Consider the following 22,376-nt stretch of genomic DNA (forward strand, 5'->3'; position numbering starts at 1 on the left):
TACATGGCTTGGAGAGGATGGACGCTAGGAAATTGTTTCCATTAGGCGAGGAGACTAGGACCCGTGGACACAGCCTTAGAATTAGAGGGGGTAAATTCAGAACAGAAATGCGGAGACATTCCTTCATCCAGAGAGTGGTGGGCCTGTGGAATTCATTGCCGCAGAGTGCAGCGGAGGCTGGGATGCTAAATGTCTTCAAGGCAGAGATTGATAAATTCTTGATGTCTCAAGGAATTAAGGGATACGGGGAGAATGCGGGTAAGTGGAGTTGAAATGCCCATCAGCCATGATTGAATGGCGGAGTGGACTCGATGGGCCGAATGGCCTTACTTCCGCTCCTATGTCTTATGGTCTTATCCAAAAGTAGAGGGCACAGGTTTAAGTTGAGAAGGTTCGGATTTAACAGGGACCTGAGGGACAACCTTTTTCAGACAGATGGTGGATATATGGAATGAGGCGCAAGAGGAAGCAGTGGAAGCGTTTTCAATTACAACATTTAAAAGACATTTGGATAGATGCATAGATAAGAAAGGTTTAGAGGTTTTTGGGCCAAACGCAGACAAATGGGACTGGAGCAGTTTAAGAAACCTGGTTGGCATGGACAAGTTTGGCTGAAGAGCCTGTTTCCATGTTGCATGACTCTGTGACTGGTACCTTGTCATTCCAAGATATAGAAGTTTCAGGCATGATAGGTGGGGATGTAAGAGCTGTGGAGACATTCCTTTATTGATAAGAGACCATCACTGTAGTAATGAGGAAGGATGGTTTGTGCTCTTCAAATGAGGCCACCTTGGTAGAGCTTTGAAATTTAAAAATCGGCAGTCACTTTGCTGAGATTATTGTACATATCTCCCAACAGAGAGAGAGAGGGGCAGATACTTTGGCAAATCAGAAATGCAAGTGGCTTTGGAATTTAGTAGGGAATTTAAGTGTTGCTAACATGTAACTGGGCTTGAGTTAGTGTGAAAGGGTTAGACTGTGGAGTTTTTCACATGCATCCAGGAGAGGTTTTTGAACCAGTATGTAAATAGTTCTTCTAGAAATGGGGTAGTGCTGACAAGTGAAGCCAGTCAAATGGTTGAAGTGTCAGTGGGCATGTATTTTGGGGATAATCATATAACACTAAGCTTCAAAGTAATTATGGAAAGGAATCAGGCTAGTACAGAAATTAAATGTGTAAACTGGGGAAGACCAATTTCAATATCAGCAAACAGACTGGGAACAGCTAATTAAGGTGAGTCTGCATATGGAAAATGAGAGTCTTTTAAAAATAGTTTAGTGAGAGATCCGGACCAGCGTCTTTCCTCTAAGAATGAATGACAAGCACAGCAAGTCCAAGAAACCATGGCTGTCAAGAGATATCACTAGATAATCTTAAAAAAAAAGAAAGCATATGTTAGGTGCAAAGCATTGAAATTGAGAAGCCGTTCAGATGTATAGAGTGTGTAGAGGTTTGCTGAAATTAAGGCAAAGAGGGGTCACAAAATACCTTTGGCAGATAGGATTAAGGAAAACCCCAAGGCATTTTATAAGTATATTAAGAACAAAAAGATGACTAGGGGCCTTTGAAATAAAAGGGGCAGTCTGTAGAAGGAGTCAGCTGGCATAGGTGAGTTTTTTAAATGAATGTTTCTTATCTGTATTCACGAGAGAGAAAGCCATTGGAGTTGGAAACTTCTGTTGGAATGGTGAGGTTCTAGACCATGATAAGATTAATGCGGAGGAAGTGTTTAGATGCTTTAGTGGGCATAAAGGTACATAAATCCCCAGGGCCTGATGAATTGTATCCCAGACTGCTATGGGGGGGAGGGAGAATGTTGCTGGGGTCCTAGCAGATATATTTAATAGTTTGTTAGTCACGGCTGAAGTGCCAGATGACTGGAGGATAGCTAATGTGGTTCATTTGTTCTATGAGGGCAGCAGGGATAGACCAGGTCTTTACAGACCAGTTAGTCTGACATCACGGAGGTAAGTTATTGGATAGATTTCTGAGGGACAGGATGAATCAACACTTGGAAAGGCAGTGTTTCAACAGGGTTAGCAGATTTATTGGAGCGTTTCAGAATCATTTTAATTGCATTATATGTAATATGAAGTTATATGTGGCTAGTGTAGTTGATGTGGTTTACATGGACTTCTGTCAAGCCTTTGACAAGGTCCCACGTGGAAGGCTGGTCTAAAGGATAAGCCAATGGGATCCTAGGCAAGTTGGCAAACTGGATCCAAAATTGACACTCAAGTAGGAGACAAAGGGTAATGGTGAAGAGTTGTTTTTGAGATTGGAAGCATATGACCAGTGGTGTACCACAGGAATTGGTTCTGGGACTGATTGTTATATACATTAATGACTTGAATGTGAATGTCAAAGGCGTAATTAGTAAATTTGCAGATGAGACAAATTTGTGTTGGTATTGATAGTGAGGAGGATGGTCTTGGGCTACAGTCTGATATTAATCAGCTGGTAAATTGGGCAGAACGATTTAATCGTATGTGAGGTGATGCATTTTGGGAAATCTAATATGGGAAGGATTTACCCAATGAATGGTGGATCCCTAAGTGGACAAGGAGACCTTGGTGTACAAGTCGATAGATCCTTGAAGGTGTCAGCACAGGAAGATAGTTTGTTGAAGAAGGCATGCTTGCCTTCATTAACTGTGTTGCAGAATATTGGAGCAGGGAATCTTGTTGCAACTTTGTAGAGCATAGGTTAGGCTGCAGAGGAAATACTGTATGCAGTTCTGGTTGCTACACTACTGGAAGGACATGATTGCACTGGAGAGATTAGATTAGATTACTTAGTGTGGAGAAAAGCCCTTTGGCCCAACAAGTCCACACCGACCCGCCGAAGCGCCACCCACCCAGAACCATTCCCTTACATTTACCCCTTCACCTAACACCACAGGCAATTTAGCATGGCCAATTCACCTAACCTGCACATTTTTGGAGTGTGGGAGGAAACCGGAGCACCTGGAGGAAACCCACACAGACACAGGGAGAATGTGCAAACTCCACACAGTCATCTGAGAGGCAGCAGTGCTAACCACTGTGCCACCGTTCCGCCCACAAGGCGTGGTTGTGGAGGAGATTTTGTCTTAATTTTGAGGAGAGACTGAATACACTGGGGTTGTTTTCCTGGAGCAGAGAATGCTATTGACACACTTGATTGAGGTAAACAAAATTGAGGGGACACAGAGGAGTTTCTGACAATGTTTTCCCCATGACAGACATCTTGAAGAACGCAGGGCATACTTTTGAGTGAGGAGTAAGTAATTTAGAGGGATCTGAGACAAAAAAAACACCCAGAGCATGGCAGAAATACAGAACCTACTGTTGAGTGGTTGGTGGAGGATGGTACATTTGCAGCATTGAAGAAGCAACTAGATGAGCACTTAAAATGCCAGGGCAAAATAGATTATGGACCAAGTTTTGGTGAAAGTAAGAACCAAATGTTAGTGGTATTGTGGGGCACAGTATAAATCAGAAAAGTAGAGGTGCATGTAGCAAGAAAAATGTAGTAATCATGAGTGACTTCAATCTACGTAGACTGGATGAATATTATGAGCACCAGTGCTGTGGAACAAGAGTTCCTGAAATATGTTTGAGTTGCTGGGTCAAATTCCAGGAATTCCCTCCCTAACAGCATTGTAGGTCGACCTCTAGCAAATAAACTGCAGTGATTCAAGAAAGCAGTTCACTACCACCTTCTCAACAGTAACTGGGGAATGGGCAATCAATGCTGATCTCGTCAGCAAACCCCTACATCCCATAAATGGATTTTTTTAAATAAAAAATATGGCTTTCTGGAACAGTATCCTGAGGAATCAACTGTGGCACTGGTTATTTAGAACCATATTTTGCACTTGGAAAGGGCTAATTAATAATCCTGTTGCAAAAACTTTTAAAGAACGATATTTTAAAGTGTGGTAGAATTTAACCATTAAGCTTGAAAAATGTAGTTCAATCTGAAACAAAAGTCTTAAGTCTAAACATGGCCAATTATGATTGCATGAGTAAAGAATTGGCTGTGATAGATTTATGAATACATCAGAAGATTTGGTGTTAGATAGGCAATAGCTAATGTTTAAAGAATTCATGCTATGCTTAGTTGGCAACGAAAAGCATCCCTTCAAGGCAAAAGAATCCCCCCAAGAAAACCCAGAATATTATGAGTAACAGGGTAATTTAAAGATTGTATTAGATTAAAGGAAGAGTTGTATTAAGTTGCAAGCATGAGGATTAGGAGAATTTGGTAGAGAAGGGCTAAAAAATTGACAGAGACAAAGAGATCATGAATGTAAAATGCAAGAAATAGAAAGTGGATATGTAAAAAGGAAAAGAATAGCAAACGCAAGGGTAGCTTCATTGCATCGCAGAGATAGCAGAGTTCAAAATAGTGAAATTAAGAAATGACAGATGCTAAATAGTAATTTGTGCTTGGTTTCACAGTAGAAGACATAGAACGTTCCCTGAATTAATTAAGGTTCAACAGGTTATGAAAATGTGAAACTGAAGTAAATTAGTATGCTTGATCCCCATTACAGCATATCTGTGCATTCATTAGCTCAACCCCAGATGCTATCTTTTCTCCACCCATTAACAGAGCCTGATGGGGCATGCTACTTCCAGGTCGTTTGGGATAGATGGGGAATTCATATTATCGTGCTAACTGCATTTTTATTTTATCTCATGTCCCAATCTGGAAGTAATAAGAATTAGGTGATAGAAAGGGAGGCAAAAGAGGAGGGTGAGTGGCATTTTTGATAAGGGATAGCATTACAGCTGTGCTAAGGGAGGATATTCCCGGAAATACATCCAGGGAAGTTATTTGGATGTAACTGAGAAATAAGAAAGGAATGATCACCTTATTGGGATTGTATTAAAGACCCCCCCAATAGACAGAGGGAAATTGAGAAACAAACTTGTAAGGAGATCTCGGCTATCTGTAAGAATAATAGGGTGGTTATGGTAGGGGATTTTAACTTTCCAAACATCAACTGGGACTGCCATAGTATTAAAGGTTTAGATGGAGAGGAATTTCTAAATGTGTACAAGACAATTTTCTGATTTAGTATGTGGATGTACCTACTAGAAAAGGTGCAAAACTTGACCGACTCTTGGGAAATAAGGCAGGGCAGGTGACTGAGGTGTCAGTGGGGGAGCACTTTGGGGCCAGTGACCATAATTCTATTCATTTTAAAATAGTGATGGAAAAGGATAGACCAGATCTAAAAGTTGAAGTTCTAAATTGGAGAAAGGCCAATTTTGACGGTATTAGGCAAGAACTTTCAAAAGCTGATTGGGGACAGATGTTCGCAGGTAAAGGGACGGCTGGAAAATGGGAGCTTTCAGAAATGAGATAACAAGAATCCAGAGAAAATATATTCCTGTCAGGGTGAAAGGGAAGGCTGATAGGTATAGGGAATGCTGGATGACTAAAGAAATTGAGGGTTTGGTTAAGAAAAAGAGGGAAGCATATGTCAGGTACAGTCAGGATAGATCGAGTGAATCCTTAGAGTATAAAGGAAGTAGGAGTATACTTAAGAAGGAAATCAGGAGGGCAAAATGGGGACATGAGATAGCTTTGGCGAATAGAATTAAGGAGAATCCAAAGGGGTTTTACAAATATATTAAGGACAAAGGGTAACTACGGAGAGAATAGGGCCCCTCGAGGATCAGCAAGGCAGCCTTTGTGTGAAGCCACAGAAAATGGGGGCGATACTAAATGAATATTTTGCATTAGTATTTACTGTGGAAAAGAATTTGGAAGACATAGACTGTAAGGAAATAGATGGTGACATCTTGCAAAATGTCCAGATTACAGAGGAAGAAGTGCTGGATGTCTTGAAACTGTTAAAGGGTGAATAAATCCCCAGGACCTGATCAGGTGTACCTGAGAACTCTGTGGGAAGCTAGAGAAGTGATTGCTGGGCCTCTTGCTGAGATATTTGTATCATCGATAGTCACAGGTGAGGTGCCGGAAGACTGGAGGTTGGCAAACGTGGTGCCACTGTTTAAGAAGGGTGATAAGGATAAATCAGGGAACTATAGACCAGTGAGCCTGACCTCGGTGGTGGGCAAATTGTTGGAGGGAATCCTGATGGACAGGATGTACATGTATTTGGAAAGGCAAGGACTGATTTGGGATAGTCAACATGGCTTTGTGCGTGGGAAATCATGTCTCGCAAACTTGATTGAGATTTTTTGAAGAAGTAACAAAGAAGATTGATAAGGGCAGAACAGTAGATGTGATCTATATGGACTTCAGTAAGGCGTTCGACAAGGTTCCCCATGGGAGACTGATTAGCAAGGTTAGATCTCATGGAATACAGGGAGAACTAGCCATTTGGATACAGAACTGGCTCAGAGGGTGGTGGTGGAGAGTTGTTTTTCAGACTGGAGGCCTGTGACCAGTGGAGTGCCACAAGGATCGGTGCTGGGCCCTCTACTTTTTGTCATTTACATAAATGATTTGGCTGCGAGCATAAGTGGTAGTTAGTAAGTCTGCAGATGACACCAAAATTGGAGGTGTCGTGGACAGCGAAGAGGGTTACCTCAGATTACACCAGGATCTTGACCAGATGGACCAATGGGCTGAGAAGTGGCAGATGGAGTTTAATTCCGATAAATGCTAGGTGCTGCATTTTGGGAAAGCAAATCTTAGCAGGACTTATACACTTAATGGTAAAGTCCTAGGGAGTGTTGCTGAACAAAGAGACCTTGGAGTGCAGGTTCATAGCTCCTTGAAAGTGGAGTCGCAGGTAGGTAGGATAGTGAAGAAGGTGTTTCGTATGCTTTCCTTTATTGATCAGAGTATTGAGTACAGGAGTTGGGAGGTCATGTTGCGGCTATACAGGACATTAGTTAGGTCATTGTTGGAATATTGCGTGCAATTCTGGTCTCTTTTCTATCGGAAAGATGTTTTTAGATTAGATTAGATTACTTACAGTGTGGAAACAGGCCCTTCGGCCCAACAAGTCCACACCGCCCCGCCGAAGCGCAACCCACCCATACCCCTACCTTTACCCCTTACCTAACACTACGGGCAATTTAGCATGGCCAATTCACCTGGCCTGCACATCTTTGGACTGTGGGAGGAAACCGGAGCACCCGGAGGAAACCCACGCAGACACGGGGAGAATGTGCAAACTCCACACAGTCAGTCGCCTGAGGCAGGAATTGAACCCGGGTCTCTGGCTCTGTGAGGCAGCAGTGCTAACCACTGTGCCACCGTGCCGCCCATTGTGGAACTTGAAAGGGTTCAGAAAAGATTTACAAGGATGTTGCCAGGGTTGGAGGATCTGAGCTACAGGGAGAGGTTGAACAGGCTGTTTTCCCTGGAGCATTGGAAGCTAAGGGGTGACCTTATGGAGGTTTACAAAATTATGAGGGGCATGGATAGGATAAATAGGCAAAGTCTTTTCCCTGGGGTCGGGGAGTCCAGAACTAGAGGGCATCGATTTAGGGGAGAGGGGAAAGATATAAAAGAGACCTAAGGGGCAACGTTTTCACGCAGAGGGTGGTACGTGTATGGAATCAGCTGTCAGAGGATGTGGTGGAGGCTGGTACAATTGCAACATTTAAGAGGCTTTGGATGTGTATATGGATAGGAAGGGTTTGGAGAGATATGGGCCCGGTGCTGGCAGGTGGGACTAGATTTGGTTGGGATATCTGATCGGCATGAACAGGTTGGACCGAAGGATCTGTTTCCATGCTGTACATCTCTATGACTGTAAAGTTGTAGTGTTGAAGAATTGATTGGGATTTAAAGATGACAAACCCTTGGACCCAATAAATTTGTCCTACAGTGTTCAAACATGGTTACAGAGATAGTAAGTGAATGCATTGATCATCGCTCAAAATTCTATTTAGAACATTGCCAATATAACTGCATGACATAAGATAGGAGGTCGAGAGAAAACTTCAAACTACAGATGTATTAGCTAAATATCATTAGTAGGAAAAGTACTAAATATAAGAAATACTAAAGAGGTATGTATAGCGGATATCTAGAAAATAATTGTCTGATTGGACAAGGTCATCATGGATTTATAAGAAATAAATCAATCTGACAAATTTGGAGTCTTTTGAGGATGTTAATAATAGAGTCAGTGGGGGCGATTGTGGATGTGATATATGCAGATTTTCAGCAGGCTTTTGATAAAAGCCCCACACTTCGAGTTAAGGAATCAAAGCCAGTGTACATGGGATTGAGTAATATGCTGACTTGGTTGCGGAATGGTTAACAAGCAAGACAGAGTAGGAATAAATGGGTCATTGTCAGGTTGGCAGGCTGTAACCAGTGAGGTACCACAAGAATTAGTGCTTTGACCCCAGCTGTTTGCAACATATATCAACAATTTAGATGTGAAGGCCACTTAAAATATTTTGAAGTTTGCAAAAGATATAAAACATAGTGAGAATGTGTAGAGGATGAAAAGAGACTGAGGATTTAGACAGGTGGGTGAGTCTGCAAGAGCATAGTAGACAGAATATGGTGTGTGGGGTTATCCACATTGGTGGGAGGGACAAAGATGGAGTATTTTGTAGATGGTGTGAGATTGAAAAATGTTGATGCCCAAAGGGATTTGTGTATCCTTGTTCATACACCACTGAAAGCTAGCTCACAGGTGTAGCAAGCAATTTGAAAGGTGAACATTGTTAGCTATCATTGCAAGAGGATTCAAGTACAGGAGCATAGGTTTAGGATGAGAGGGGAAAGACAACTTTTTCCCACAGAGGGTGGTACGTGTATGGAATGAATTGCCAGAGGAAGTGGTGGAGGCTAGTACAATTACAACATTTAAGAGGCATTTGGATGGGTATGTGAATAGGAAGGGTTTGGAGGGATATGGGCCGGGTGCTGGCAGGTGGGACTAGATTGGGTTGAGATATCTGGTCGGCATGGACGGGTTGGACCGAAGGGTCTGTTTCTATGCTGTACATCTCTCTGACTATGGGGTCTTGAACCAGGAGAGAGAACTTCACCTCAGTCCGAAATGGTTTGCCTTTTATTCTGAAGAGGAACATCTTCCCATGGCCAGTGAATGTTTGGAATTCTATTTTCAAAAGGGCTGCTTTAGCTCTATCATTAAGTGAGTTCAAACAGATTCATTGTTATTATTGAAATCAACAGATACGGGAATCATGCGGGAATGCAGTGTTCAGGTAGATGATTGACCATGATCTAGAATGACTAACTGGCTCAAGACTGACTTCTGCTTCTCAAAGTTTCATCGAAATGGAAATTATGTATCTCTTCAATTATCCACATCTTTAATCCCAAACATTCTTCTTACTTGGCATTTTCCTGCATCCACCACTTTTAGTTGCACCATGTTGGTTACTGAACCTTTACCTGCATTTTATGCTGGAATTTCTACACACTTTTGCAACTCTCCCTACAAAGCTTTCTCAACCTTCATCTCTTAAAGCAAACTTTTGGTCATCCACCTTTCTGGTCTTGCTGTTTTCTTTATGCCTTGATTTTTTTGTTTTGCAAGTGAGTAAAAATTGTTTGTGATCTGTAGCCTTTTGAAGCACTTTAGCTTTTTGATACCAAGTAACATGATGTCAGTAATTTTGTTTTTGTAATTTAGGGGTGTTAATATGCAGTACATTTGTCTCCAAACCAGCAACTTCAAGACAGGCTGTGGCAGATTTGGATTATTTCAGTTTGATACCAGTCTGGCTAATTGTCTCTGGGTAGCTTGGGCTATTCTGGGTCAGGTGGAATCTTTGGTTTCTTGAAAACAAGAATTGATTGACGCTTAAAAGTTAAAACTGACAAGTCCTGCACTGTGCAGTGCCTAGCCAAACTGTCAAAGTAAATTACTTTTATCTGAATTTTTTTAAAATGTATGGCTGATATTAAGTTTCTGGCTTTGGGCAGCTGATTTTTAGACCACTGTTTTGAGAGCGTGTACTCCAAAATACATGCATGTGTTTGAATGCACAAAGTATTTTTTTTAGTTAGCAAAATGTCAAATTGTTAATACTGAGTTTGTTTTTTAGGAAGGGAGATGTGACCTTGCTGAGTTGCACAGCCATTGTGAACACAAGTAATGAAGCACTCTCTGACAAAAATGCTATTAGTGAAAGTATCCACTTACATGCAGGACTCGAACTCAAGGATGAGTTACAGAAATTGAAAGGTAAGATTCATAAAACATCGTTAAAGCAGGAAACAACAGTCACACTTTCGTAGGGGTTCTTGATGCCATAAATTAATTCTAAGCCAGGATATTTGGATGTACTTGCCCAATAACTGTATCCCAATTTTGCAGGGAGTTCCCTTTTTTTAAACCCATTGAGTACTCAGAATGTAATTCCATTTTTAACCTTGAAAGTTAGTTAACTTTTCTAATTGCATGATCAGTCTATGCCATATGTGTATTAGTGAGCTTTAAGACTTAAGATTTTATTTGTCTTAATGAAACCATTTTTCCTCCTCAAAATCAGAAGATGTACATTCGCAGAAAGTCATGGAAATTTTTTGTGCCATTTATTGTATTTACATGTTTATTGTATTTGCAGGTTAAATAATTAACTTCCAGTATCCTAACATTGTTTGATTCCATTCCACATGTTTATCAGTTTCTGCATTAGAAAATTACCTGGAATCAGTTGTAAGTTTCTGTATTCAGACTGAATCCTATATCATACAGTCCTTGAGTGCAGATTTCAGTTTATTTTGAAGTGTTCTAGGTTATATAGACTACTGTACTGTTTGTTCTCTTGTATGCTGCCTTCAACCCATCTCGATTTATGTTTGTCAACATGGAAGTTCCGTTTCTCTGTATTTTGTCATAAATTACTGAGCTGTGAAAGGGATTTAATGTGAAAGATTGGCTCCATGACTGTCCTCAATGAGCTCAATAGTTTGAATGTTTCTCTTCTCTCTCTTTGTCGCTCTCTGTTACTTAGTATTCAGATAGTATTCAGATTAACATGGCCATTGGTTCTCAAGTCCAAGTCAAAGGTCACTCCGTCTTTCCCTAATCTGGCCCAAACAATTATTTTTAACCACTTTGCCCTGCTCCATCTCCAGCTTCAGGGACCTACTTTTAAGGATTGGACTTTACTGACATAGTGCTTGTCTAGGAATTTGCATTTGCAGAATTGAATAGGAAATGCTGGTAAGGCAATATTCAGTATGCCTCATAATTAGAATAACAGGAAGTATGCAACCTATGTATAAATTGAAATAATTGTGTTGGTCCACAGCGCAGTAGGTCCTGAATTGAAGCTGCCATATCATTGTGCAGCAGTTGATTTCAGCAACATACATGCCAACTTAGAATAATAGTAAAGGTTGACTTCGTTTTAAATAAAGTATCAGAAAGCCCCCATAAAGGAGTGATTATCAATGCAAAATTTTCTCTAAATGCAGCAAATCTACCGTATTGAGTCCAGCGAGGGCAAAACAAAGTCAGAGCTCCAGGCAGACATCACATTAAGTTAATTATGGTTTTGGCAGAGGAAGGCAAGCAGAAATAACCAATGAGTTAGACCTTGAAAAACCAATGGTTAATTTAGTGTGAATGTAGATAAAGACGTTTTTTTAATATAAAAGAGTAGATTCAAACTTAATGAGCAACGATTATTGTGTCATTTATACATGATATTCCACTGTGTCCGGCATTTGACCTCATCCAGTTAGTTTTCTTCGACAAAGGGTTTTGGCATTACTTAGCCAGCTCTCTGTTTCTACTGTTTCTCTTATGCTGCTCCAATAATGCTGAATCACCCGTGGTTATTAAATGCTTGTTTCCTGTTGCTGCTGATTCTGTTCTCCAAAGCTCATCCTTTGGACAGTTATATCACCTTTAGCTGTATTTAAGTTAGACCAGAGGTGGGGAGCCTTTTCATGTTGGAAGGCCGCGTTGTGAGTTGTAATCTAATAAGGCTGCATCCAATAAACTTCAATTATATATTCTTCAAAATTCACATTATTTTGTAAAAATCTAACTACTATGTACTAACTAACTAAAATAACTAAATCATGAGCATAGCAGGTGTCGAAATAGCCCTTATGACTTAACAATTTTTAAATTGTGGCTGTCAGCCTGTGAGGATTATTTCATTGAACTTTCTTTTACTCTCTGGTATTTTAAATACATTCATTTTAAGATTAAAATAAAAATAATAAAGGACCAAAAAAAAATAGTAAAATATAAAAGATTTCTTCTGCAAAATTTGGATTCATTCAAAAGGCCATACACAATGGCCGAGAAGGCCGCAGGTTCCCCACCCCTGGGTTAGACCGACTCTTCACAACCCTTCCTGCTATTTGCAGTCCAACACAACTTGCTGTTCTACAGCTGTTCCTCAGACTAGCTCTGAAACTACACTGAGCCTATGGATTTACTCTCCACCCTCCAACACCACCTTGTAAATTAGCTTGTGTGTGTTCCACAGTTTTCTTCCTCCACAAAAGCATTCCTACTATTACTCATCCTATTGTCTTTGCATGGACTGCTTTATTTTAACTTGTCTGTGTTTGTAAGGCTATCTCTAACTCCTGCCTTGAATTCATCACAGCCCACATCTCCGCTACCAGCATTCTTTTGTGTTTGTTTGTGGCTGAGTTTTAAAGTAAGCACACAATTCACTTACACCTACATCTGAGTACATACATCAGCATCTGTGTTATCGAAGTTGTTGGTCAGTTTGCCAAACTGGTTGATTTTCTTGCAAATGTTTGCTCTCCCTTCTGAGTGACATCTTCAGTGCTGTGTAGCCTCCAGATAAAGCACTGGTGTTGTGGTCTGCCCCGCATTTATACGGTTCTGTCTGTTGTGGTGGATGCCTCTATTTCTGGTTTTGTACTGCGGTGGGGTCGATTTCAATGTGTTTGTTTATGGAACTAGTGGATGAATACCAGGCCTTCTGGAATTCCTGAGCTTGTCCTTGTTTAGCCAGTCTAAGTATCGTAACATTATCCCAGTTGAATTGGTGTCTTTCATTGTCAGTGTGTATTGATATGAGGGAGGACTGGTCACTTTGTTACACGCTGATATGTGTGTATTCTGGTGGTGAGTTTCCTGCCCATTTGTCCGATGTAATGTTTTACGCAGTGGCTGCATGATATTTTATATATCACACTCATCCTGCATGTTGTGGGTATGGGGTTTTTTGTCCTGGACAGTAGTTGAAGTGTGGCTGTTGGTTTGTGCGCTGTCATTATTCCCAGAGGACAGAGGAGTCTTGTTAATTCTGAGATGTTTCTAATGTAGGATAGGGTGGTCAGTGTATTGGGGGTCACAGTGTCGTCTTGGTGGTGTTTGGATGCCAGGCATCAGTGGATGAAGCTGTTGGGTACGCAGTATTGGCAAAGATTCTGTATAGGTGTTCCGCTTCTTTTTTGCGAAGCTCTAGGATGTTGCAATGTGTTATGGCTCATTTTAAACAGGGTCTTGACACAGCTCTGTTTGTGGATGTTGAGGTGGTCATTGTTGAACTGAGGATCTGGTCTATGCATCTAGCCTTACTGTACACTGTGGTAAGGATTTAACTGCTGTTCATTTGTTCAACCAGTACATGTAAGAATGGGAGTTGGTGGTTGTTCTCTTCCCTGGTGAACTTGACCCCAGTGAATATGCTATTGTTGAGGTGATGTGTACTTTCCAACTTGAGCCGTTTAATGATAACCAAGGTATCATCCACATATCTGGTCCATAGGAGAAAGTGAGGACTGCAGATGCTGGAGATCAGAATCGAAGAGTGGTGCTGCTAGACTGGCTGTGCTTTTCCAGCACCACACTCTTCGTATCTGATCCATTGTTTGGGCTGGATCTGGGAGCGGACTGTACTTTCTAGTCTTTGCATTTCTGCTTCAGCGGTGAGCTCATGGGTGTCCCTTTGATTTTTTTTGTATACCTGGTCATTGAAGACTAAATGTGTGGTCAGGCATAGGTTCAGTAGTTTCAGAATATTATCTTTGCTGATAGTTTTGTTGTCAGTCTGTGTTGTTGGTTTGATTAGAAGTGCGGCCAGTGTTTCCTTTGTTAATATTATATTGTTGGAGGTGAACCGTGCTGTAACATCAAATGAGACCATCATTTCATTTTTGATTTTTGAATCTGTGTTGTTGAGGAATTCCTTTGCTGAGTGGATGGTGTGAAGAGATGTTTCAGTCTGTGGTGTAGCTCCTTAGTCTGTGTGTCGTGTGTCTAGCAAACTTTATTATAGACTATAGGTCTGATGGGAGTGCAGGAGTGTCTGGTTTGTGCATTGTGGGGAATTGGTAAAAAAAAAACTGGGTGTGTGAGAGCCTTCAGATTTCAGTTTCTGTCCGTCCATCTTTGTTATCTGTCCTGCTTTTTCTAGTTTCTTTTCAGTATAGGTGATCTTGTTTGTTAATAGTGACATGGGGTCCGATTCCCTCTGCTGTCAATATGTGCTTTTACAATGTATTCTGATTTATTCATTACTACTGAAAGGTGACCTTTGTGGGTTTTTCACAATAATCATATCCTTTCATAATTCTTCAAAGGGTTTCCTTTCTGAGGTGGTGTTGTGTGTGTGTGTGTAAGACTGATTTCTTCTACTTAGTGCGGGAACTGTGGTCTGTCAGATGGTCTGTTATGTTTCCTCTGTGAGTCCATTGGATTTTAGTGTAACCTCTAATGCCAGGAAGTCTGTTTTGTTGGCATCCCTGTATTAGGAGTTAAGTCCTCATGTGAAGACAGTTTTCCTGTCTGTCTGATAAGCGTTTTACCCATTTGTCTGTTTTGTTGTTGTCCTTGCTGTAGAGCAGTTTCATCAGTTTCTTTTGAAGTGCTAGTCTTTTCATAGTACAGATCCTGTTTCGTTTGGTGCTGATGGTCAGTTTGAGCATCATGGTTCGCTGCTGATTGATTGAATTCAAAAATAAATTATTTTTGAATTCAAATTTCTCATTCATACCTCTGGGGGGCAGTGGTGGGCATCCATAGTCATGACTTTGAGCACCCTGTGGCCATTATGTTTGGCTTTTTCTCTTGCTTGTGGATTGTTGAGAGGAAGTTTGTATTTTATCGAGATGTCACCAAGGAGGAAGATGAAACGTTTGCAGAATATCAACCAGCTTGGCAAGCCAACCACCAACCACAACCCAAGCTACAGATCTTCACTAAAACCTTAATCTATGTTATCCAATGGATATGGGGTTATTGGAAGCCCAGTTTGCTTGACACCCTCTGACAATGTTGTGTATCATTAGTAATAGCTGTTGTGTTTCTGGAATCTGAAATGCAGAACAACTTACTTTAAGGTTGCCGCACAGGAGAGGCGAAGATGACCAAAGGCTTTAACTTGGCTGCAAGGTTTATTATCCATACAGTTGGACCACGATACAATGCGAAGTACAGAACAGCTGCTGAGAGCTCCTTATATAGCTGCTACAGGAGTGTACTTCTATTAGCCAGGTAAATCAACTTGAATATTATTTGGTTTCATAGCTACAGAGGAGAGAAGAAGAAAAATTAGTGTCTCAGCTGTCAATTCTCTTTATTAGTAGGCAGTATGTGAGCATAGGTTGATTTATCATGTGTTTCAGGAAACCTACCAAGATAGAGTCATACAGCATGGAAACACTGTTCAGTCCAATTAGTCCACGCCGATTATGTTTCTGAATTGAACTAGACCCACCTGTATGCTTTTGGCCCATATCCCTCCAAACCTTTTGTATTCATGTACTTATCCAAATGTCTTTTAAACGTTGTAATTATACCTGCAAACGCACTTTCTCTGGCGATTCGTTCCACACGCCAATTCGTATTTTTCTTTTCAATTGACCCTTATGTCCTTTTTAAATCTTTCTCTTCTCACCTTAAAAACATTCCCCTAGTTTTGAACTTCCCCATCTCAATGAAAAGTTCTTTGCTATTTACCTTATCCATGTGCTCATGGTTTTGTAAACCTCTATAAGGTCACCTCTCAACCTCCAATGAAAAAGTCCCGGCCTATTTTTATAACTCAAATCCTTCATTCCTGGCAATATCCTGGTAAATCTTTTCTGAACCCTCTCCAGTTTAATCATATCTTTCCTATTACTGGACAACCAGAACTGCACACAGTACTCCAGAAGAAGCCTCCCCAATGTCCTGTACAACCTCGACACTATATCCCACCTCCAATACGCGAAGGTCTGGGTAATGAAGGCAAGCATGCTCAACAACATCTTCTTAATTGCCCTGTCTACTAATGATGCAAATTAAGCCAAAGCCGTGGGTGTCTCTGTTCTACAACACTCCCCAAGGCCTTAACCATTAATAGTTTAAGTCCTAACCTTATATTACATTTTGATAAAGCAAACCTTGCAGTTATTCAAATTAAACTCCATCTGTCACTCCTCAGCATGTTGACCCAATTGATCAAGGTCTCTTTGTAATTTTAGATGACTTCCTTCACTATTGACTATACTACCAATAGTCATCCACAAACTTAGTAACCATGCCTCCAATATTCTGATCCAAATCATTTATATAAAATGACAAACAAACGTGGACTTGATACTGATCCCTATGAAACACTGCTGGTCACTGGTCTCCAGTCGAAAAACTGGTCTCCATCACCACCCTCTTGTCTCCTGTCGTAAAGCCAACTTTGTATCCATTTGGCAAGCTCACCCTGAATCCTAAATAATTTAATTTTACTAATTCATCTATCTTGCGGAACCTTCTCAGAAGCTTAGCTAAACTCCAAGTAAACAATATGTAGTGCTCTGCCTCCTTCAATCTTTCTGCTTACTTCCTCAAAAAACTCAGTGAAGTTTTTGAGGTGTGGTTTTCCTTCCACAAAACCTAATCATTCCTTATCCCTCCAAATGCGCATAAATCCTATTTTCAGAATCACCTCCAACAACTCAGCCATCACCTATGTCAGACTTACAGGTCTGTACTTTCTAGACTTCTCCTTACAGCCTTTCTTAAATAAAGACATAATATTAGCTACCCTCCAGTCCTCAGGCGCCTCACCCGTGCTTATATATGAGACAAATATTTCTGCTAGGGGCCCAGCAATTTCTTCCCTAACTTCCACAATGTCCTGGGATGCATTTGATCAGGTCCCAGCGATTTATCCACCTTCTTTTCTAAGACCTCCAGTATTTTGTCTTCTGTGAAGTGAACTATTTTCAAATCATCAATATTTGTTTCCCTGAGTTCTCTAGCCTCCATCTCTTTCTCCACAATAAAAACCGGCGCGGAATATTTATGTAATATTTCTTCTACCTGAGGTACAGCACAAAGAAGACTTCATTGATCTTTAAGGGACCCTGCTCTCTCTCTCTGGTTGCTCTTTTGCTCTTAATATAATTGTAGAATCTGTTTGAATTAGCCTTGGCAGATAAGGTTAAGGATATCTCATACCCCTCTTTGCTTTCATGATTTCCCTCTTAAGAATGCCCCGACATTCTTTATACTATTTCTTAATTTCACTTGAGGCTTCAATCTGATGTAAACAGAAAAATAAATGCAGTATGATGCCTGAAGCAGCGTTTTGGACTTTAATTATTAAGCTGTTGATTTCACAGGTATTTTCTCTCAATTCCAGAATTAAGTTGCTGCAATTAGTTCTATGTGGTGATGTTGGTTGATGCAGTATTTAATTGTTTTCATTTAATCTCAATTTTTAAAAATCTGACGCTGGGAAGGACAAAATGACAATTTAATGAGTGTCGAGCTGGAACACTTCATGTGCAGAGAATTACTATTAAAACCATTATTTGACAACAATAGAATATCCTTTATTGTCACGTGTGCTCAAGGATAGAAGTACAATGAAGATTTACAATGTTGTTTCCTATGGCACCATTTTAGGTACAAGTACCTAGGTACAAATCTTAGATACGAAAAGAGGAATAGAAAGAAAAGGAGTTGTATTACTTTACAGAAATTAGGCATAGTTAAAAGGATGGCCATCACAGTCACATAAACAAATTAAAAATAAATAGTACATTGCAGTAGCTGAGCACAGGGGCTTCCACATGTGAACTGACCGCTCATGTCAAACCCCGATCCAACAACTCCCCCCCCCCCCCGCTCTGTTCTAATCCACTCTGCACCGGCTCTCAGCTGTTGATTCCCAGCGCCATGCTCTGCTCCTGGGCCCCACCCCTCCTCCGTGCCGGGCTCTGTTCCCGACCCCCCCCCCACCCCACAGTGCGCGTCGGGTTCTGCTCCCGGAGTTGCGCCGTGTCCCCGCAGCTCTGGAATTTCCCTTTTGAGTAAGTCAAAGTCATTAGTTGAAAAGAAAACTAGATAGAAGTGTATTGGAAAATGCATGACTAATCTAAAATGTGCTTCAGGGTGGTTCATTATTCTAAAAGCTAACTGGGTTTACAGTGTAACAGTGTTGTCCTTTTTTAAAAGAAAATCATATCCGCAATGATTGTATTGTGAATCTTTTAGCTAGAGCAGTATTTCTTTGTGGATGTTTGTTCTTGTTTGTGTACATTCAGAGTAAAATTGATCATACATGTCCTGCAACCAATGAAGGGAAACAAATGAACCGTTCTGATTTTTATTTTTTCTTCTGATCTGTTGCAGGGAGCATTCAATGTCCTCAATTGGATTGTGTGTCATTAATACACCAAAAAGAGGCTACCCTTTGGAGGATGCTACCAATATTGCTTTGAGTATGTTATTTGTTGTATGTGATTCTGTTGCTGATATTCCACAAAATTGAGAGAAAACATTAAAATTTTCTCCAGTTTTTCGAAGTGATACCTGCTTTCTGCCATGTGAAATGCATGCAAGAACGTTTTACTTACACTATGCTCAAGACGTTTACTAGTTTTATCAGTTTTCAAATTGCAAACCTTTAGTTTGATTGCAGTGAATCAAAATAAGGGTACCTAAGGATTGCTACTGCTGTGATGTATTTTGTTGATCTGGTAGCTGTGATCTGCTTTTATTGATTTTTAAAATATTTATTTTATGGTTTTCTTAAAGATTAATTAACTTTTGTACTTAGATGTCTACTTGTAATATTAGAGTAGGTCATGCTTAAAAAGTCTCCTTCCTACTCACTATTCTCATCTTTTTTTTTATCATTAAAACTGCAGAACTGTGGGATTCATCAGAAAAAAAATTAGAAAAGAAACCCCAAAATTTCTTAGATTTATACATGATTTTCCATTATCACTTCTTTCTAAAGACATTGGAAGAAGCCTTAGGAGAACATACGCAAGAGACTTATTCGGATGATTCTAAGGATGAACGTCTTTTTTAATGTGCTGAGCTGATTGAAGCGAGATTTGTTTTCCTTAAATTTAAAGGAAGACAAAAAAATGTTTAGAATGTTGAGTTTTGATCAAGCAAGTAGGTAGAAACTTTCCTTTGGTAAGTAGATCGGGAGCTAGAGACTGTAGGTTTAATACAATTGCAAGAGAACTTGAGGGCAAAATGTTTGTCACAAAAGAAGGAATACATTACCTGAACCTGAAATAGCAAACTAGGCAAACTCTGTCAGAACTTTCAGAAGCCAATTGGGCAGCTATCCTATAAGACTGCTAATTTGCAAGGTTGAAGGAAGCAAGGCCGGCATATAGGAATTTGTAAACTTCATCCAAGAACCAGTACAGCTGACCAGTTTTCTCCTGTTCAATACTTTGAAATATCAGCTATAAAATTAACCGTCACTTTTAGTTTTAAAAGTGTACGTTTATTTAACTAGTAATGATATGGAAGGTTCTAAACCTGGTCACTTAATCATACAGTATGAGGGAGCTAATTGAATAGACATGCTTAAAATTGTGAGAATGCGGAAGATATTTGTATTATCGATACACTTTGTTTCACGTTATTGATGTTAGTTATCCTTGTTCATATTGCACTCAACCTGTTGAGCAATTCATATGGATATTTAGCACCGTGGTATACATGGATTTCAGTAAAGCTTTTGATAAGGTTCCACATGGTAGGCTGTTGGAGAAAATGCAGAGGCATGTGCTTGAGGGTGATTTAGCAGTTTGGATTAGAAACTGACTTTCTGTAAGAAGGCAATGATCTCAAATTATCCAGTAATTCAAATTCCACAAAAATGGCAAGTGTGAATTTGGTGATTAAAGTAGACAGTATTTCCGTAGAGTCTCAGACTCGTGTTATTAAAATCAACCAAACATTTAACGTATAGTTGTTGAGTTTAAAACGTTCAATGTATTATCATTCAGGGTGAGACCATCACATTACATGATCCAATTGGGAACCCGTGACTTTCCTTATTGAGAGAATATAGCCACAAAATTCCACGTTTTTAAACAAACAAACTACACCTGATTGTAAAGGTTAAGAATGTAAAACAATTGACAAAAATGTAGAAGTCAGACTAACCTTCAAGATTAACATGAGTCAACAGGCATACTGTGATTGAACACCACACAGTTTTCACTTTAAATAGCTGATGTGGTCAAGGTGGATAACACCCCACATTAGTGACATTGTGGGTCACCAAATCTCATCTATCCCATTTATCTCCTTTGTGAAGACTTCTGATTCTCCACTTCCGAAGATCTAGCCTTGGGACAGTTGCTCACGTATTGATAATTCAATGTCTTCCCCTAAAAATATGTCCTCCAGGACCCCTGAGACTACTTCTAAGTATCTAATTGTTAGAACAATTTCAGCCTTTATCTACTGAATGTTTAAGTTCTTGAATTTTGCTCAGCTGCAACGAGCAAATATTGCTTCATTCATACCACTCAGTTGCACCGAAGTCTATGGCTTCCAGCGACTTAACCTGCCCTACTGTTGGGAGTGTGTTAATTGTATCACTTGTAGCCCGGAACATTCAGTGTCAGGCTGTAATTTGCTCTCTCTCCCAGTATAAACCCAGGTAATTTGAACCTAGAGACCATTTGGTAAGCTTCACCCATGTCCATTACAACATAGTCTGTTCTGGACTGTCATCCAACTAACCTTTTTGATTTAGTATCCTTTATTTAAAATTTATTCTTTGATTTAATAAAGTAATAGTTTTATAACAATGCAGAGTTCAATGAATGTTTTTAATATTTTCTTCCATCTGCCAAAAAAAAATTCTGGGTTGCAATTCTTGACAATCAATATAGATAGTACCACTCTGGCTAATTAGAACAAGGCCACATGCTACTATAGGATTCCACGTTTCTATCATTAACCCATTAATGCAACAGGGTCCCAACCTGTTAATTGTATTAGACTACAAGGTACTTGCATTTATCCCACTTTCTACACTTGACCTCTACATTTAGGAACTGAAGTTTATGCTAAAACACATAAACTGTGAACTGAATATTCACAACTATATATTTGCCGATTTTGGCACAATGTGATACACACAACATTGCGATGATGCCAGAACAGCATCAAAATTTAAGGAGAAGCCAAAATAATGATTTTTTTTCCCTCCACAGGAAGGTGTCCGCTAATAGTTCATAACATGTATAATTTTTCTTCTATGTTTTGATTCTCAGGAACAGTTAGACGATTTTTGGAGAAACATGGAGACACTATTGAGACTGTTGTTTTTGCAGTTACAGATTTAGAAGAGGTAAATGATCCATTATTGAGGTCTTTAACTGTGAAGCTAAATGACTAGAATATCCTTAGTCATTCCTTTGGCTGCACTTTTCTCTGTTCATTTGAAATGAGAGCTGTTATTTACTCATGTTTATCTGTGCAGAAGAAAAAGCCTTAGTGAGCAACTGCCATTGCTGTCAAAACCAACAAATAAACATAAGAGCTAGGAGCAGGAGTAGACCATCTGGCCCTTCAAGCCTGCTCCACCATTTAGTAAGATTGTGGTGATCTCTTCATGGCCTTAGCTCCACTTACCATCCTCTCACCATAACCCTTAATTCTTTTACTGTTCAAAAAATGTTCTACCTTAACTTGAAAAACATTTACTGAGGAAGCCTGAACCACTTCAGTGGGCAGGGAATTCCATAGTTTCACAACCCTCTGGGTAAAGAAGTTCCTTCTCAATTCAGTCCTAAATCTGCTCCCACTAATTTTGAGGCTATACTCTCTTGTCTAGTTACATCTGCCAGTGGTAATATCCTCTCTACTTTTATCCTATCTATTCCCTTCATAATTGTATTTGTTTCTACAAGATTCCCCCGCTGTCATGGGGGCTAAGAGTTAAATGAGAAGGGGATGGGGCTGGGGGGGGAAGGTTGTTGGGAATGCGATAGGTCGATGAATGTGGGGATGAAATTGATAGGTCGGAGAGGAGGATGAAGTGGATAGGTAGGAAGGAAGATAGACAGGTAGGAAAGTTCAAGAGGGCAGTGCTGAGTTGGAAGGTTGGATCTATGTAAATTGTGAATAATTGCAGTCTCGACACTGATCCCTGAGGCTTACTATTAGTCACTGCCAACCAGAATAGCACTCGTTTATTCCCATTCTTTGTTT

At 40.1% G+C, this 22,376-nt stretch overlaps 1 protein-coding gene across 2 annotated transcripts in view; it reads left to right on the top strand.

Moving 5' to 3' along the window:
• The window catches only part of gdap2 (ganglioside induced differentiation associated protein 2), a 77,718-nt gene that overhangs the window by 16,504 nt on the left and 38,838 nt on the right, over positions 1-22,376 (top strand). For both annotated transcript variants that reach the window (XM_043700940.2, XM_043700939.2), the window contains exons 2-5: positions 10,012-10,151; positions 15,254-15,407; positions 18,531-18,619; positions 21,437-21,513. In XM_043700940.2, the coding sequence (XP_043556875.1) occupies positions 10,012-10,151; positions 15,254-15,407; positions 18,531-18,619; positions 21,437-21,513 (460 nt within the window). The remainder of the gene's footprint in view (positions 1-10,011; positions 10,152-15,253; positions 15,408-18,530; positions 18,620-21,436; positions 21,514-22,376) is intronic.

This window comes from Chiloscyllium plagiosum, unplaced genomic scaffold (genome assembly GCF_037043375.1).
Source record: "Chiloscyllium plagiosum isolate Xiang-an unplaced genomic scaffold, Cpla_swu_hap1 HiC_scaffold_12, whole genome shotgun sequence".
Taxonomy (NCBI): domain Eukaryota; kingdom Metazoa; phylum Chordata; class Chondrichthyes; order Orectolobiformes; family Hemiscylliidae; genus Chiloscyllium; species Chiloscyllium plagiosum.